Source organism: Lolium perenne, chromosome 6 (assembly GCF_019359855.2).
Source record: "Lolium perenne isolate Kyuss_39 chromosome 6, Kyuss_2.0, whole genome shotgun sequence".
NCBI classification, from domain to species: Eukaryota; Viridiplantae; Streptophyta; class Magnoliopsida; order Poales; family Poaceae; genus Lolium; species Lolium perenne.
Genome location: NC_067249.2, coordinates 196,304,666 through 196,320,547, shown reverse-complemented (window position 1 = coordinate 196,320,547; position 15,882 = coordinate 196,304,666). Strand labels below are relative to the sequence as shown.

The 15,882-nt window shown below is 47.0% G+C and overlaps 1 protein-coding gene across 1 annotated transcript; it reads left to right on the top strand.

Annotated features, from left to right (window-relative positions):
- Positions 1 to 345: 345 nt before the first annotated feature.
- Positions 346 to 5,824, top strand: LOC127306499 (U-box domain-containing protein 5). Its single transcript, XM_051337139.2, has 7 exons — positions 346 to 578; positions 676 to 806; positions 2,229 to 2,316; positions 2,523 to 2,708; positions 2,822 to 2,929; positions 3,410 to 4,596; positions 4,760 to 5,824. Exons 3-7 carry the CDS (start codon positions 2,275 to 2,277, stop codon positions 5,541 to 5,543), a joined length of 2,307 nt encoding a protein of 768 aa, XP_051193099.1. The 5' UTR covers positions 346 to 578; positions 676 to 806; positions 2,229 to 2,274; the 3' UTR covers positions 5,544 to 5,824.
- Positions 5,825 to 15,882: the final 10,058 nt, after the last annotated feature.

Genomic DNA, 15,882 nt, shown 5'->3' with positions numbered 1-15,882 from the left:
AATTGTGGTAAGAATGTGGAACTGTGATTTGAACAACTAAATAGTTGATTCCTATTTTCCTGCGTGTAAATTGGGCTGAAAACGGACAACCAAACAATGGAGCATGGTTTCTCTCTTCGAGGCCGAAAAGACCACTCAGACTACCAAACGACCCGTGTTTTATTATTACGTATGGCCCTAAGACTCGTCTCGCTGAGGCAGTGGGCGCAGAAATTCCACACATGCTACCAAACGAGCGCAAAGTTGACACGAGCAGGAAGAATACTGGCGCGAGTGCGCGCGCGCGCGGGGTGCAGGTGGTGATGGTGGTGGTGCTTGTCTGTCTCGCCCATCATTTCCACGATTCCTTTCCACCCCCCTCTCCCTGTCTGCCCCCTTCCTCCCCCATTCTCTCCCCCGCCGCCGCCTTTATCCGTCTCTATAGACCGGAGTAGACTGGTCCGAGGCAGCACCACCACCACACCCGTATCCCAGCTCTCGATTCCTCCCCCTTCTTCCCTCGCGGTCTCAAAGGATCCCCCTACCTTCCTGCGTCCATGGTTCGGTGAGCTAGGCGCTCGTGTTCTTGTGCTGCCGAGGTTAGCCTGCTTCCTTCCTCCCCTGCCATCAGCTCTCCGAATCTCTCCTGCTTCTTGTGATTGATTCGGTCCTTCGCCATGTGGTTGCAACTTGCAGGAGGGTTTATCCCCTTGGGCCCTGTGAGAGAGGCAACGAAAAGGAGGCCAGCCAGCCAGGCCCTTCCCCCTGCAGGCGGACAGCCTGATTCTCCCCGACAAGCGCGCGGAGCTCCCCCAGTCGCCGAGCAGGTTGGTTAATTGCCTTCTCTTCTCTTCCTTCCAACTCGATTCCGCCTGTCTATGCCGATGCTCGATTGAAATCCTCTCTATCCTCTGTTCCTTTCCTCCCCTCATAATCATGCGGAGGATTGGGGCTATTTCATTTCCGCAGACACTTAGATATACTTTCTTACCTCTCACCGAGCTAAGAATCGTTTGCTGGCTGGAAAGAGCAGAAACCCCATCTTCGTTTCGTTGTTTCCTTTTGATACAGAAAGGGGCTAATTTTGTATGTATCCCTCTGTGCGCTTTCCCCTTTTTATGAATGGCCGGTGGAGGGGCCGGGGTTTATGCCTCGTGGAGTAACAACACCTATCAATCATACTGGCATGAGGCAGTAATAATAGCATGGTAGAGCATCTGATCGATGGATCCTGTAAACTTGGTTTTCTTTTTCTGTGCTTATTATGCTTCTTGCAGCAAGCTTAGCACTTGCAGTATGCGCGCATGATTAGCAAGTTTGTCAAGCGCCAATTGGCAAAGTCGAGGACTTAGAGCGTACTAGCTTCTATCTTCGTCCTTCTTGCTCTTATCCTCTGCTTTGATTTCTTCAACCAACTGTGTGCGGTGGAGGCATGAGATGGTCTACATATAGTAATAGTAGAAAATCAACTCGAAACGCCTTTTTATTTTGTTTTATTCAGCCAATTCTCTGAGGTGGACATATGAAATGGTCTAAATGGAGTAATAGTCTAGCTATAATCAACTCAAAACCCCTTTTATGTTATTCTATTCAGCCTGTTGTATGGGGTGGAGATATGAAATGGTCTAAAGAGAGTAGTACTAGTCTATAATCAAATGGAAGCGCCTTTTATTTTATCTTTGTCCCATGGTAGTTGAAGGACAAAAGACCCGTCTGCGGACCAGTTTGTTGACTTTCAATAATGGTGGCAGTTCAAGCCGTATGTTGACCAACCAATTGACTTTTTGCATATGCTGGGAGGCTGGGAGTTGGGTCAGGGCCATATCCTATCTTTTGCTAATGATATACTACTCCACTATCTTGGTTTCTTCATGATAAATCACTGTTCATGAATGTGATTTAGTGATGCAGTTGTTCCTGTAAGGGGAGTTTGCTTTGGTTGTTGACCATAGCACACGCGCCCCGTATAATTATAATAATGCCTAGTTGCTAGAAAAAAAAATACTTCCTTGAAATATCCAAATATGATATGGATAAAGTATTTAGAAAATGCATCGTGAATGCTTTGTATCAAAGAAAACACAAGTGGTGTTCCCTTGACAGCTTGATTAAAATGCATTTATGGCATGCGCAGATTGAATTTTATCTGATGTTAACAACTTAACATTCTTCAATGTCATGATATGATTGGACTTCCCTGAATTACTTTATGATATATTCATGACACTATCGTCTTATGTGTTGGACAGTTCAAGACAGGACCCTTGATATTAAGATTGGCAGGACTCGTCGTGGATGGAGAACATGGGTTTATCGCGCCGTAACTCTTGCCCAAAGGTGGGATACTGAATTACTTCTGCATTCTTATTATCATTTTACTTTTTATTGAAACATGAAGCATTTGATTGTATCCGACTCTCATGCAAGAGGAAAACCTCCTTTTGCATATGGTAGGGAAATCATACTGTTTTCCGTGTGTCATCTTAGCCATACAATTTGATTCCATGGTCTTGTACCTAATCTTTTGGTTATGTCTTTGTTAGGTTCACAGCTCATTGTGCAGTGAGATGACAATGATGCTAGATAGAGTCTCCTCCATTCTTCCATCAATTGAGGCAGCTCGTCCAGGATGCAGAGCAGGAATACAGGAATTGTGCAACCTATACAATATAGTGGAGAAAGGAAAACTCATAACTCAGCACTGCATTGAATGTAGTAAGCTCTACTTGGTATGTTATTCCTGTCTTAATGTGAAATTTAAGAATCTAATATCATAAATTTATTATCGGTTTCCAGATCTTTTGTTATGATTATTCAACGGTTTTGGATATTTATGTTTCAGGCTATTACTGGAGAGGCTATTTTAGCACGGTGTGAAAGGATCAGAGACTCACTTAGGCGGAGCCTGTTCCTGATTCAGAATATGGTCCCAACAGTATTAGCTAACCAGGTTAGTTGATTTAGTTTCGTGTTCTACTCTATTTTTTTTTTAATTTAGTGATTACAGAAGTATGTGACCAGCTTCTCTCATATACATAAGTTAATCTTCATAGCTCACCTGTAATTTTTTTTCTAGGTTCTCCAAACCTATAGTATAATTTAACATATTCTCTACAAGTTTAACATAATTTGTAGAAGTGGCCTCAAGTAAGTGGAAACCAATCAGAATATGCCTCCTTTAAGCAAGTATTATATGGGAGAATTATTGGAAAACTGATATCCGTAAACCCCACGATATTTCTTATCCTACAATTTCAGGCATTCTTATGACATCATCTTCACTATTATTTTTCTTTGATTGATAGTTTGTGGGAAAATTATATATCTGTAATATTTCATATCATACAATTTCTGGCATTCGTTTTCGTATGGTTGCATCTTCACAATTTTTTGCTTTATTGATTGTTTACTACTTTGCTATATACCACAGATTGCCGAGGTCCATATTGATCTTGGAGAAGTAAAATTTGTTATTGATCCACTGGAAGAAGAGGCAGGCAAAGCCATTTTAGAGATGCTTCGGCAGTCTGACGCAACTGAAGAACTTGAACTTCAGACATTTGTGGAGGCAGCTTCAAAGTTAAACCTGACATCTCCTAAAGCTATCTTAATTGAAAGAAGAGCAATCAAGAAACTGGTCGATAAGACTAGTGGTACTGATCACAAAAAGGAGCAGGTTCTGAAGTTTTTTCTGTATCTTGTTAGAAAGTATGGAAAGAACATTAAACCAGACACTGGTGAGCGGGCAGAAAATTTGCAATATGAAAATCAGTCTAGTCCAAGTTTAAGTCTTGCTAGTGATGGCAGTACTCCTGGAAAATGCTACACACCGACATACTTCCAGGGATATGAGTATCAGTGTAGTATGTCTGGAGAAACTACACCACCTACAGAGTTATGTTGCCCAATTTCAACAAAGCTAATGCATGATCCTGTCATAATAACATCTGGACAGACTTACGAAAGAGAATATATCGAGAAGTGGTTCAGTGAGGGATATGATACTTGTCCCAAGACACAGACAAAGCTAGAAAACTTCACGATGATTCCAAATACCTGCATGAGGGATCTCATTTACAATTGGTGCAAAGAGCATGGTTTCACAATCTCAGATTTTCTACCAGGCAAAGATGCCTACAGTTATTCGTCAGAGCAATTGCATGGTCACTCTATGTCAAGCTTGCACAATGTTTCAGTACCTCTTATTGTTGGAAATGCCAGGAATTTTGTGATTGACAATTCGTCAACCACGTTTTCTGATGCCAGTTATGTCTCAGATTCCTCCCATGTGAAGGAGATGGAGGAGCCGAAGAATAGGTTTTCTCGGTTCTCTTGGAGTGCAGACTATCAGAAGTACCTGTCATTCCAAAATTTCAACCAGAGCATGTTCCTGACGTTCTTTTGTGAGTTTTCCAAGCTTACACCAGAAATACAAGGCATGTCCATTAAGGATCTGAAGAACATTCTTGACAATGACAACGAGGTTTCTTATGCTATGGTTTCCAATGGATTTGTAGAAGCATTTCTCGATTTTTTGAGAAATGATAGCGGAAGCTACAGTATGCAAGCTCAACAAGCTGGGTTACATTTTTTCCTCGCGTTCCTTTCCAATAGCAGGCAAGAGAATCTTCTCTGACTATCTGCATCTTCCTTTCATTAATTTATTCGAGTACTATTAGATTTATCTATTCTACTAGTTGGTTGCTATTGGGTTATTAGTTTTATTCATGCATAAGGCCTCATGATAGCATCCTAAAAGACACATCTGTTTGAGTTGCAGAGCCAAGAGGATTCCATCCATGAATGAAGAAACATTCCATCTCATCACATCCTTTTTGAATTCCGAGTTAAAAACTGAAGCGTTGATGGTACTTCATGAACTGATTTCACATTTGAATCGTCGACAGTCCCGTCCGATGGCCTCTGTGGTCACTCCTCCAATTGTCGCAATATTGGCTTCTGAAGATATCGAGGGGCTTGAACTTCCCTTGAAGATTATCTGTGATCTTTCATCGGATGCTGATGTAAAGTCACACCTAATTTCACTGGGAATAATCTCGAAGCTGGTTCCCATTTTGACTGAAGGAAGCTTCGTTGAGTGTTGTTTGAAGATTCTGTGGAACTTATGCGATGTGGAAGAAGCTATGGTGCTTATTACCCGAACGGACCGATGTCTCGCTTCAATTGCAGACCATCTCGAAACTGGAAGCCCTAAAGAACGTGAACTTGCGGTGATAATCCTTCTAGCAATATGTTCCCGCAGTGTAGAGGATTGTTCACATGTCATGAAGGAGGGTGTCATCCCTGCCCTTGTGGACTCTTCAGTTAATGGTACCGATGAAGCGAAAAGCTGTTCATTGAAACTACTAAATCTTCTCAGGGATATGAGGCAAAGCGACCAATGCAGCAACTCGTGTTCGCAAGAAGTGGCTGTCGCGGATGCGGTAGAGGATCCTCCAGAGAGCCCAGTTCCAGTTCGCAAACAGCAAATATCAAAGTCGTCTGGTTTTTTCCCAAGAAAGTTGAACATTTTCTCGAAAACTCGGTCTGTGACGCTGTTTTGAGAACTGGGAAAGGTAGATTGAGTTTGGTAGTCCTTGTACATGCTACAATACTAACCGTTCTTTATTTCTTTCTCGGGCATATATAGATGGTAGCATTTGTATTGCCCGAATGAAATGCTTGGTGAGATGATGTTATTCATCCTCATGCCTTTCAGTAGATATTGGTTAGCAGTTATGCATCTTGCAGATTGCAGTTGTTATGCTTGTTGCTGTGTGTAAAATGTAAAAAAGAAAGCAGGTATAGTTCCATATTTTTGTGGCAAAATTTTGCCCTACTGTTCCGCGGTAGCTGGAAACCCTGACAGAAGATTGTATTCATCTTATCTCAGACAAGTGACTCATCCTCTTGCTGTCATTCTTTTTTCCTTCTTATCCCTTGTGAGTTGGGATACGGATAATTGACCATTCAGCGGAGTTTCTTGGTAAATCCCGAGTGGAAGTTTGCAGCTAATTTCATTTTCTTAGTACATAATAGTAGTACTACTACTGTAGTCTTGTAGAAATTCAGAAAAATAAGCATCTGGCTTTTTAGAACCTGGGTGCATGTGAACCCACTTTTTCAAAAGTGCGTTTATGATGTAAAACATGTTTTAAAAATCGAAATACAAAATGAATGCAAAGGTGATCTCAAACATGTGCCCTGGACATGAGTTTCGTGACGAAAAAATATTTTATTTTGCCTCGGCAAAAAAGTGAAAATTTGTAGGGCTATATAGCAGTATATATTTGACGTATTTTGTCTTTTTTAGATTCTGAAATAAAAAAGTTGTTTCTCCGCAAAAACTTTCTACACACACAGAACATGCATAAACGTAACCCGTTATTTTATTTCAGAATTTTTTAACATTTGAAAAATGCATTTTTCACCTGGGTTCACGTGGCACCCAGGTTCAACTGGGACTTTTCCTCTGTTTGACATATGGAGAGTGCTTAGAGCATCTCCAGCCGGTCCCCTCAAAGCCCACCCCACCCACACACCCCCAAATTTCTTTTTGGGCTGGTAGAGGCCGTTATCCCGGCCGGCGCTCCTAGGCCGCACCCAACCCACATGGATGTTAGCGGGAGCGCTGTATGAAGTTGAAAAGCGGACGGGCCATCCTTGTGGGCAAGAGTGGGGAAGCATTCCCTCCCAAATTTTAATGTTCCCTTCCTTTTCTCCTCCATATCTCATTTATTTCCGCCGTACTACCACCACTCCCGCCACTTTTCCTTCCCGCTCGTCGCCTCCTCACCGAGATGCCACTGAGGAAATTCGTTATCCCTCGCATGGCCGACGAAGTTGTGCCACAAGTGAAGAAACCGAGGGTGGAGAAGTAGCATTCGCCCGGCTGGACCAACTCCTAGTGGGCAGCGGACATTCGCTCGCCGAGCGGTGGTCTCCGATGGCCGGTGGGAAGGGAGGCCCGAACGAAGGAGGGAAAGGCCAAGGCGGCAATGAGCAAGATCTTTGATGGGATTTCACCATCACAACACGCTGGCCTTTGGGCGAGCCAAAGAAGCGTCTTGTCGCGGGCGACCCCGGGGTTCTCGTCGCCACCCGAGTACGCCGATAGTGATTCCTATGGCGGCTTCAACCCCAACTCCTTCTTCGCTCTAGAGCGGACACCGTCCAGCGATGCGTGCCTCCATACCATCCTCGCGCTGTCGGACCTCAACGGCCCATACGACAGCTCACCGACCATGCTGCGTGCCCTCTCCCGTCAGGCGGTGCCGACGCTCGAGGAGCCAGTTTGTCGCAGTTGTTCAACGATGCCGGCCATGAGACCTGCGGCGTGTTCGGTGGAATGTCGCAGGGCAACTCCATCATGCACGAGCTCATCCAACCGGCTCCCAGTCAGCATACATGCAGGAGGAGTACCAGACCTACGCCGAGCAAGAAGAGGAGTAGGGTGAGGAGGACAGGTCGGTCCCCGCGCCAGCCGGGAAAAAGAAGAAAGCACCGGCCGGGAAGAAGGTAGGAACCGGCAACAGAGGCTCGAGGTGGAGGTCCAAGGAGGACGAATGCCTCACCAAAGTCTAGAAGGTGGTAAGCATAGACCCTCTCACCGGCGTGGACCAAAACTCAGAGACATTGGGTGAGGGTGAAGGTGGTGTTTGACAAGCGCAAACCTGTCGATCCCAAGTTCAACACGGTGCACATGGATAGCAACCAATCCAGCATGTCACGCCGTTGTGGCATCATACAAGGATGTTGCAACTAGTGGCTTGGCATTTAAACCGAGATCACCAACCATGTGGTGAGCGAGATCTCCACCACCGACCAAGTAAACCACATTTCGTTCATATCCTCGCCGTTTTGCGTTGGTACATTTGTGAATAGTGTGCCCATTTCGTTGTAGTTTCTTCAAATGCTCCAAGCCTACCATGGTGACAACGGGACGTTGAGTTCAAGTTTATCCATGTCTTCAAAAGGATCGAGAATTGCGAGAAGTGTATATTGACTCGTGTGGTTCTCACCAAGGACAAGGAAGGCGGCTTCCATCCAACTGCGGTAGCACTGGCGCCCCATTGTTAGCAAGGCGGCGAAGATGGCAAGGGACGGGGCACTCTTACGGCAGGGAGGAAAACAAGGCCACTCTTGTGAAAGGGAGAGAGGATAAGGCTGACGCGAGGTGGTCGGGCGATGTTGGACAAGCAATAAGTGAAGATCAGATTTCTCAAGACCAATGTCACGGCGAAGTAGTGGAAAGAAGACTTCGCTTCCGATGTGTGACACATCTACGATGGACACCGAGACACGAGCATGGTAGAATGAGCAACGCGACATCATCTTGCAGGAAAGGAGAGCACCACTGGCGCCCGTGATGAGTTCGACTCCACCGGCGACGAGCTCAACACCAACGGCGATGTCGGCTTCCACGGAAATCCATCGCGGGGGGTCGAGTGTAGATGCTCTTAGTTACTTCGTAACTTAGTATGTATTAGTTTACAGACATACATACACACAAGTTGCCGTTTGTCAGCTGGAGGCGTTGTTCTGCACTCATGATTTTGTTTTGGCTAGCATCAGCATCATGCAAAATGTTCAATCATGCGATCTCATTTGCAATTCTGCATTTCCCTTTCCTCCCACCAGTTGTTGAACGTCCACATGCTCTGAATTCGTCTATAAGGCTGCAGGCAGTGATCGAAAGATCGCGTATCTGCTCCTTTTGCGTCATTGCACGATCACTGAAATGGGGCGAAAACGCTCATGATCATGTCAGTTTCACTCGCCATGACTTGCTCAGGTGTAGCTCACTAACTGGCGCTCTATCTGAACCTGGTACGTGCATGCATGTATCCTGCCGGAACCGGTGGCCGTCACAGGCTCAGAGGCTCTGAACTTCGGTTTCGTCCTGCATCTCCTTTCCTGAATGTCCCCTTTTCACTTTCAGCCCCATTAATTCCATGGCACGCCCGATCATTCCCCACTGACAGCGCCCATCCCAGTTGATGGACGGATGGATGGGCGGACTGATCATGAATCCATTATCATGGATGGATGGATGGATGTGTCTGCTTCCTATGCCCAGGTGCAGCGTACGGTGTTCCTTCCGTGCAAAGGCAGGGAGTCCAGGCAGGGCACCATCATGATCAACTCATCGCGTCCATCCTGGCACGAGGGATATCTGCACCTGTGCCCCTTGACCGCCTGTTCCTCCGGTTCCAAACCTCCAGCTGCCCTCACCATCACCAGTGCACTGCAGTGTAAGTGTGTAACGATAATAGTATGACATCATATCTGTTGACATCATCTCTAACAGATACCGTAAAACTCATCTCTGTCTTTCACGGTGTAAAAGTTGCCGCGACAGGGCAGATCTCCGTTCTGCCGTGACAATATCTATACGGCAAATCAGGTTTTAAATTATAATGAGGTTTTAGCCTGATGCATCAACAGTATTCAAAACCTGAACACAGGTAATTCAAATTAACAACAAAGTTTGATTCGAAAGCATAGCCTAGATGAGATAGCGGTCAACAATTCACACAAGTTTGGATGAAAATAATCCGGATCAAGCAAGATCACCACCAGAGCTGCCACCATCGCCGCCACCACCAGTCGCCACATCCCTTGCCCTTCTATCTTCCACCATTGTTTTGTTAGAGGATCAATTGTATTTGAATCCATCTTCATCCGGTTCTCCTCCTTAGTCTGCTCTAGACGGATCTTTCTATTTTCAAACTCCACCTTCCTCTTCTTATCTTATCAAATTGCAAGCCATGTTGTCATTTTATCTTGTTACTTCTTCTCGGCCAACTCTTTTTTGGCTTCCAATTTCTCTTGCGCTTTTTTTTTGCTTGGACTTCATCATCTCGTCGATCTTCTCTCTCAGTGTTTCTCGCTCGGCCCTTAATTATCTTCAACTCCAACTTCTCTTTCCTCCTTCAATTTGGCCTCTCTTTGTTTCTTCCTCCTCTCGGCGCATCATCACTATCATTATTTCATCCAAAGTAATGGGAGCTCCTCCCTCAACTTCCAACTTCTCACTAGTTTCTAGCAACTTCTAATAATCACGAAGGACAAACGTTTTTTTTACTTATGGGCATTTGCTTATACCTCTCTTGTGTATGCGTGGCCGAAGTGGGAGCTGAAATATACTCGCGCAAAGCGAAGAAACACAACGATGCGGTAAACTAGAAATCTAGCCCACCAAACTGAATGCTAAATTCGGTGCAGCTGTCGGCAAAACCATGTTGTAAGCCTATGTTATGAGAAATGCAACTTGCGGTTGTGTATGACATAGTAGGCAGATTAGTGGCAGTTTCGTCGGTGTTCAGTATGTAAGCGCACAGCCGTATGGCTAACTGAAACTTAACTCGAGCCTCCTCTATCCAGAGTTCAGAATTGCTAGTCCAAAAGAAACGCAGAGTTGAGAGTGGCGCGCACTGCACATCGGCAGGCTTTCAAGTTTCAACCAAGGATTTTCCCAGTCCAGCCTCCTTTTTGACCCAGCTCAGGATGCCAGGGTCAAGATTCCGCAATAATTCTCGAGCGCGGCTGCTCCCCGATAGCTGGAGCGCAGAACGACGACGTGACGGATCCTCGTGTAAAATAATCCCACGGTGGGTTCAGTTGCATGCTGCTGCGTCGTCTCTTTTCCTCCACTCCTCTCTCGACTCTCGGTGGCAAGCGCGCGCAGCCTTGCGTTGCTCTCCTTCTTCCCGAGGCCAAGTTCAGCGCACCGTATGTGCCAGCCGAGAGAAACATCCTTTTCGCTGCCGTGCGCGCGGCGGACACGCTCGCTTTCGTGTTCGGCAACGGTGGCTGCCTGCCTCCGATGATGATCGGGAGGCGAGTTAACCGGGGGACTGGCTAGGAAGCACTGATGGAGGCGTGAGTGTTAGCGTGTGGCGACACGTTCTCCCCTGAAGGGCACGATTTCGGTTCAGTGAAAATGTTGAATTTCTGCTGTGGGTGCAAGGATAAGGTTTTTAGTGGCCTGTGTGTGATCTGCCGACACCGCATGGACAAAGAATTCTTTTTTTCATTTCAAATTGCTAATTCTCAAGCTAGCTGATAATGAACTTTTTTCTCTCACGACCAATAGATTTGCATCACGGGTCACACGCTCCATAAGTTGTAAGTAGATTTGCAGCTGAGATATTTAGTTGTAAATGAGGTTGCAAATCAGATTATATTTTAGTAAGTAGCAAATGGGTTGCAAATAAATCGCAAGTGAGTTATAACGGAAAAATGGTCCACCCACTACAAAATTGTGAGATGACACCACTTAACTAAAAGTTAAGCTAATTCTGGGCCTACTAAGAATTTATCACCCCCTTTATTATTTGCGATGAACGAAACATTTGTTGGTGGTCATGGTCGATATATAGTTGGTGTGAATATTCCAATGAGAATGACTTGCAAATACATGTGAAAATGACCACGGATTTGTCATTGAAACTATAATGATGGTAGGGTACCTGGCTGCTTCGAAAGCGCTAGTCAATGGAGTGAGAGAATGACATGCAAATACACGTGAAACCTATTCATCAAAAATACATGTGAAAATGACCACGGATATTTCTTTGAAGTAATAATGGTAGATTACCTGCTAATTGGGAAGCGGTAGTCGATGGAGACAGAGGAAGGACTGAAGCCAAGCCTCCAGAAAGACATGGATGAATGGGTAGCCTGTCATGTGTGGTTGGGTACGTAGGAGATGCGTCCTGGTATTCATGAGGGACAATTTAATCATAATCAACTTGCTTGCATTTGCTACAAGTTCAACACACATGGCATTAGTCGGTAGGGGAGTTCGTAATTTGTAAAAGAACATTTCAACATCATCATTTTTCAGACTTGATCCCCACTAGGTTCCAATAATGCGATCCATGACCTTTTTATTCCTCCATGCAATCATTCGGACGTACCCAACATCTTGATTTTCCATTTCTCCTGAAATCCTAGTAATGCTTGGTCGTATTTGGTGGTGGAAATTCTGAACGGACCACTCCATGCATGGTGGCTATCTGAACTGAATATGCTAATTTGGAAACCTCCAAACCTGCATTTGCTAAATCCATTTTCCTTTTCAAAAGCTTGACTTTCTGTTCCCAAGGTCTGTGACATTGTGCCTTGCTCTTATCTTCACAGCTGTGTAAAGGCGGAAGGCGTCCGACAGAAGGGAATGGAAGAGTGAACCACCCGAAAAGGATACCTACCAGATATCTGTTCTTCTCTCAGGGGACCTATCAATCATTCTGGGGCCCTAGCTCTTGGAAGCCAACAAGCAAGCTTGATAAAGACCAGGTGCTGATTCACCCTATGATCGGCTATTGTTACTCCGGGTCCGCTTCTCATACTTAAACACAAGCCCCTTGAGCGGACGCAAGACCTTGACCATTGATCGATTGATAAAAAAGGCCATTGATCGAGGAAAAGTCCGGTTTGAACCTGGGTGCACGTGAACCCTAGTTGGAAATGCATTTTCCAAATGTTAAAAAATTCTGAAATAAAAATATCCGGGTACGTACGCATGTTCCATATGTGCGTAGAAAGTTTTCGCGGAGAAACCACTTTTTTATTTCAGAATCTAAAAAAGACAAAATACGTCACATATATACTGCTATATAGCCCTGCAAAATTTCACTTTTTTACCGAGACAAAATAAAAAGGTTTTTTCGTCACGAAACTCATGTCCAGGGCACATATTTGAGATCATGTGGGAAATCATTTTGTGTTTCGATTTTTAAAACATGTTTTGACATCACAAACGGAACTTTTCAAAAAGTGGGTTCACATGCCCCATGTTCCATATATGCAGTCTCCATTGATCGATATATAATTGGGTGCTTGTGTTAGAGATATATTTGGTATAGATATAATTGGTAGTATATGATTTGTAATCATCTCCTGCCTAATATTTAGGATAGCCTTTTTGGCTCCCAAAACTTATAGCCCTATATATACTCGCCCGAGAGGCTCAATACAAGATCCATCATATTCTGCATATCCCTCTGTCCTTCTACATGGTATCAGAGCGGCACACTCCTTGACCTAGCCGCCGCAAGTTTCCGCGCCGCCCTCGGGGAGGTCGATCTCCATGATCTACTCCGGGGGCCGCACAACCTGTATGAGGGTTCGTTCGCCGATCCGTTGATCTGCTACCCTCGAGTTTTGTTTTTCCAATCTGTAGATTGGTTTTCTTTTTTGCTCCGCCGGTCGCTCGACCGGCGTTTTCTTTTTTGGTTTTACCGATCATAGATCGGATTGAGTCGCCCATCGCCGTCGTCCACATGCGCATCTACTCCGACAACGGCATCGATCTGCACCAGCCATCAACCGCACGACACAGCCGGACATGCTGCACACGGGGCACCCCTACGTGCGACGCAGCAGGCTGTCTCGCTCGCGCGGTCTTCATCGCCGGTTCGTCTCCACCGTCATCACCCGGAACATCGTCGATAACGTCGCCATCGGCTCCGATCTGCGCGTCGTCCACGCCATGGCACGTATCGCGCTGCCGTCGGTCTGATCAACCGACCCCGTGCCAAGCACATCCCCGAGCACGCGCCTACCACCGATCGAGCATCGGGTTGCCGCTGCGTCGCCCCTTCGGGCAGCAGCGTCGCCGCCTTTGGTCCATGCTACCGGCTCCGACGCGCCTTCCGAGGCGTGTACGTCACTGATGGTCTCCCGCCGCTGCACCGACTCGCGCCCTGCAGCTACGCCGGCCCCTCGGGCCGTGGTGTCACTGCACGCGTTCACCTTCGCCGTCCCCCGCGCATCGATGTCCGAGGCCACCACAGCGCCGCCCCTTCGGCGTAGGTCGCCTCCGTTCGCGCATGGTCTTCGTCACGCCGCCGGGTCTTCCTCGCCTACTTCGTGTACCGTCGCCGCGCCTCCACCCCAAGTCGCCGCTGGGCTCGCCAACCACTCCAGGTCGCGTTGGGCTCGCCGACCACCGCCCAACGCCCGTCTAGGCATCCAGCATGATTACCCTAGGTCACCGCTGGGTTAGCCGCCTTCTACATCTTCGTACACTACAGCTTTGCCGCCAGCGTCCTCGCCTCTTCCCCGACTATGCCACCTGCTCCTCTACTCTGACACCCATCGTCGAGACCTCCTCTGCTTGTCTACTCCGACATGGCGCGCACTTTGTATTGCTCCCTGCCCACGCACGCCCGGTACTGGCAACACCGGCACGTGCCTTCGTCCCCGACGTGTCCCCGTGCCTGGCAAGCTCGGACCGGCGCCTCATCGTCATCGGCTTCGACGACGTCTTCATCGGCATCACTTCTACGACTGCCTCGACCGCGTCACCGCCGAGTTCTTCTATGTGTACTCGGTTCTGGCAAAACCAGAGTATGCCTTCGTCCCCGACGTGCGCCTGGTTCTGGCAAAACTATGGTTGCACTTCGTCCTTGATGGCTCAGACTGCATAGACTTCGGCATTGACCATCTCCACGACTGCCTCGGTGCGTCTCCGTCACTCTCCTCGCACACCATCTCGCCTGCGGCTATATCGACACCGGCACCCGGCCACGATATCGACCACGGCAGTCCCTCGCGCGGCTCCCTCGACCAAGGTTGCAGCACCCACACTCTCAGCTACCTCGACATCGGCACAAGGGCTACCACCTCGCACGAGCACCTCGGCTTCCTCTACAGTCCAAGCATCCGCGACGCGACATCGTCCACGACTCTCCCGCTACGACTGCGGGGGAGTGTCAGCCCGTTGGTTCATACCTTCGGTTTCTCTCCAGTCTGACCGTCTACGACGCTTCCATTGTTCACGTCACTACCGCTAAGACTGTGGGGGAGTGTTAGAGATATATTTGGTATATGTGTAGTTGGTAGTATATGATTTGTAATCATCTCCTACCTAATCTCTAGGACAGCCTTCTTGGCTCCCAAGACTTGTACCCCTATATATACTCGCCCGAGAGGCTCAATACAACATCCATCATATTTCGCATATCCCTCTGTCCTTCTACAGCTTGAGGTCAATTTGTTTATATCTTTACTGTTTTTTAAGTAGATTCACTAGTAGGAAAATGCTCATTAGTGGCGCACCAAAAACCACATTCTGCGGTGCATGAACGGTGCACCACAGAATTCTCGTCACAAAAATAAGAATTCTGTGGCGCACGGACCCATGCGTCACAGAAAGTCTTATTTATGTGGCGCACCGAGCGGGCGTGCGCCACATAAAACTTTCTGTGGCGCAACGAGCGGTGGTGCGCCACATAATATTTTTTTTGAATTTTAAAAAAATGGCGGCCAGATCTAGATCTAGATCTGGGGCCACCCGAATTTCACCGGATTTTTTTTTTTGAAATTTTCCGGCCGGAGGTGGGTGGAGGAGGAGGAGGCCGGCCGGATGTTGTTGGTGGAGGAGGAGGTGGCGGTGGAGGTGGAGGTGGAGGTGGAGGTGGAGGTGGAGGTGGAGGTGGAGGTGGTGGGTGGAGGAGGAGGTGGTGGTGGTGGTGGAGGAGGAGGTGGTGGTGGATGTGCTCGCCGGAGGAGGAGGAGGTCGCCATAGGAAGAGGTGGTCGCCGGAGACGGAGGAGGTTGTCGGGCGTGGGTGGAGGAGGAGGAGGGAGAAGAAGGGGAGGAGGAGGAGGGAGAAGAAGGGAGGAGAAAGAGGGGAGGGGAGAAAAAGGGAGAAGGAGGAGGAGGAGGATGCCACCGAAATTCAAATTTCAGCACTAGAATTCTGTGGCGCATATGCATTTGGTGCACCACCGAATTTTTTTCAATTTTTTTATTTTTACAGGAAAAAATCTTGACTTCACCGTATCTTTTTACTCTTTTCGAATTTGGCGATTCTAAAAATTGTCTAACCGGGCAAGCCCTTATTTCTGCGACACACCAGGCAAGGTGCACCACAAATTGTCTTATTTATGT